Source organism: Hibiscus syriacus, unplaced genomic scaffold (genome assembly GCF_006381635.1).
Source record: "Hibiscus syriacus cultivar Baekdansim isolate YM2019G1 unplaced genomic scaffold, ASM638163v2 tig00111311_pilon, whole genome shotgun sequence".
Classification (NCBI taxonomy): Eukaryota; Viridiplantae; Streptophyta; class Magnoliopsida; order Malvales; family Malvaceae; genus Hibiscus; species Hibiscus syriacus.
In genome coordinates this window covers 972,795-975,757 of record NW_024063054.1, presented here as the reverse complement: position 1 = coordinate 975,757, position 2,963 = coordinate 972,795, and the positions used below count along the sequence as shown (strand labels likewise).

General features: G+C 41.1%; 1 protein-coding gene and 1 pseudogene across 1 annotated transcript; one reads left to right on the top strand and one right to left on the bottom strand.

Moving 5' to 3' along the window:
• Nucleotides 1–438, top strand: LOC120158417 (uncharacterized mitochondrial protein AtMg00810-like). The gene has a single exon (XM_039169264.1). The coding sequence runs from the start codon at nucleotides 1–3 to the stop codon at nucleotides 436–438; it is 438 nt and encodes a 145-aa protein (XP_039025195.1).
• A 789-nt stretch (nucleotides 439–1,227) lies between these two features.
• On the bottom strand, nucleotides 1,228–2,489 carry LOC120158416 (annotated as a pseudogene).
• Between the last annotated feature and the right edge of the window lie 474 nt (nucleotides 2,490–2,963).

The window sequence follows — 2,963 nt, the reverse complement described above, 5'->3', positions numbered from 1 at the left end:
ATGAAGGATGGGTTGTTTTTAAATCAGAAGAAATACATTGAAGATCTTCTGGAAAAATGTGGCTTTGGAAATGCAAGAAGTTTGCCAACACCAATGGTGAGCAGCTGCAACTTATCAGCCAATGATGGCAGTCCAATTCAACAAGTAACAGAGTACCAAAGTATAGTCGGTGCAATACAATACATAATAATCACTCAACCAGAAATTGCATATGCAGTAAACCAAATTTGTCAGTTCATGCAGTCTCCTTTGTATCTTCAATTCAATGCAGTAAAACGGATTCTACGATACTTACAAGGCACAAGTGATTATGGTTTGAAGTTTCCTAATAATTCTCACTTGTCTATAACAGGGTTTGCCGATGCAAATTGGGCTCAGATATTGATGATAGATGATCCACTACTGAGTATTGCATCTATTTCGGAGGTAATCTTGTAGCTTGGGGATCTATGAAGCAGCAAGTTGTCTCTAGATCTACAGCTGAAGCCGAGTACCGAAGTGTTGCTTGTGCTGCAACTGAAATTTTATGGTTACAGTTATTGTTGAGTGAACTTCATATCAGCCCTAATGGTAAGCCTATATTATGGTTCGATAATTCGAGTGCCATGGCTGTCTCGTTAAATCCGGTTTTACATTCAAGATTCAAACATGTAGAGTTAAATCTATTTTTTTGTTCGAGAGAAAGTTGTGACAGGGAAGATGATGGTCAATGAAGTACCAGCATATGAACAGGTCACTGACATCATGACCAAGCCTTTGTCTGCACCTAGTTTTTGCAGGTTCCGAAGCAAGCTGTCTGTTCTACCTATGGTTTCAGCATCTTCAAAGGTAAGTGCTGATCAGACTACTAGCTAGGTAGAAGAAGTAGGAAGCAGGGTGAATGTTATGAGTATAGGACTGTTGCTTGCATCTAATGAATGCAGTTAAGTCAGTTAGGAAATGGAATCTTGTACTGCATCGTTGGTTAACTGGTTAAGTTGGTTATAAGGCTTTAGGAGTATGGATGTTAGTGAGAGCCTTTGAACTGACTACATCAGATATACATATCTTGTATAAATATCACCTGGTCCTAGTTTGGATATTACGGGTTTAATAAAGCTTCAAAGAGTACTGTCTCTATTTCCTCCACCATCTTAATCATCTTCTGTCTTCCTCTCATCTCTTCACATAGAAGACCAAAACTCAAGTTGTTTAAGTCCACACATGGTTGGATATCTGACCTGATACTCAAATTGCCTTAAGGCAGACTACAATTCTACCAAGTTGCATGATAACTTTCTCTGACATAAGAACAAAGAAACCAATATTATCCCAGCTGTAAATTATTGTCCTCTTGAACCTAAACTAACCATCTTTCATAATTGATCTAAATGCTTCTTGTAAGCATTTTACAACTCAAAACTTAACAGTATCTTTTCATCTTACTAAAAACCACAGTCCTCAGTTCATGAAGCAAGTAAGGAGGAGCAAAATCCAGTTCAATTCTAGCAAAATTTACCATTTCCAGTCAAATAAGTTAAATCCATGTGTATACATTCTCAGATTAGCATGCTTAAGTATTACTTATAGCAGTAATTAAATCACTTACTTTTGATCACACGACACAAAGAAAAACATTAACAAACAAAACAATTCCCAGAAACATATAAAGAAGTAAAATATAAGCATCAAAGTTATCAAAAAACAAGAATTAGCATACCTCCTCCAAAGTGATATCCCCCAAACAACAAGGGTGTGTCCTCTTCTTCCTCATCAACCTCATCCCCCGTACCCAAACTCTCCATCCCCACGATACCCAGGCTCACTCCCATACCCAGATTCATTCCCTTGGGCATCAAAGCCCCCCAAGTTGCGCCCCAACGCCGCCTAAACTCTCCTTCTCTCCACTCCCATTATCCCCTCTTTCTCTTCTGGGATTCCGGGCCTCACTTACATCCGATGCCCAATACGCATCTCCAACATTCCCAAACAGCTCCCCACTCGAGTCCGTCCCAATTGCCATCGGAAAATCAGAGCACGTCCCGTACGCCGCCGACGCCCCCACGGAACAACACCTTCGAGTCCCGCTTCGATCTGAACTCCGACCCGATACCGACTTCGATCCACGGCGGCGGCGTTTTCTTGCGAACAGCTTGAAGCTACTTCTCTTGGGGTTGGCTCCGATTGGGTTGTTATCGTCGTGGAGGGTTAGTTTGGAGAGGTCGATGGAGAAAGAAGTGGTGCGATCGGAAAGGCACGGACGCTTGGAAAGGAAACCAGTAGTGGAGGAGCGTTTTGGGAGATCGGAGGAGGAGTCGAGGTTGAAAGGTCTCCATGAATGGAGGTGGAAAGTGCAGGAGTCTATCGAGTGGCGCGTGTCCAGAGCCTTGTGTGACATGGAATGACACAGCCGGATTGCTTTGGAGATTCAGGTTTCCACAATTGCAATCTTAGAATTCACAAAAAGATCTCAGCTTTTTAGAATCGAATTGGATGTTGTTTTACTTTTTGGCTCAAGTTCGGTCGACCTGACTGGGAATACGTGTATTTATATAAACAAGGATAAATCCATATATTGATTTCATGCCGAGGAGTTCTGTTATGTTCTGTTAATAAAGGTGTGTTCGGTTAAAAAATATAGATTAAAAGTGGAAAAAAGTATGTTGTAATTTTAACTTATGAAACAATACAGATTCATTGAAGGATTTGTAACTATGGTTTTGCCCTTTTCTATAGGCCGCGTGGCTTTGTTTTAGGGTTTTGCCATTGGTGTTCTCACTTTGTCCTGCTGGTTCTTTCTATCGTGTTTTGGTTATTCCTTGACGGGATTGGTGTAGAATGGGCAGTTTGGAGAGGAGTCTCGATGAACTGCAGTTGGGGAGGATGATGAGGAAGCCTTAGTTTTGGAATCGGAAGAGCAGATCTCGAGTATTTCCTTTGAAAATTGTTTTGTGGGGTCATTTCTCACTGCCAATATGATTAAT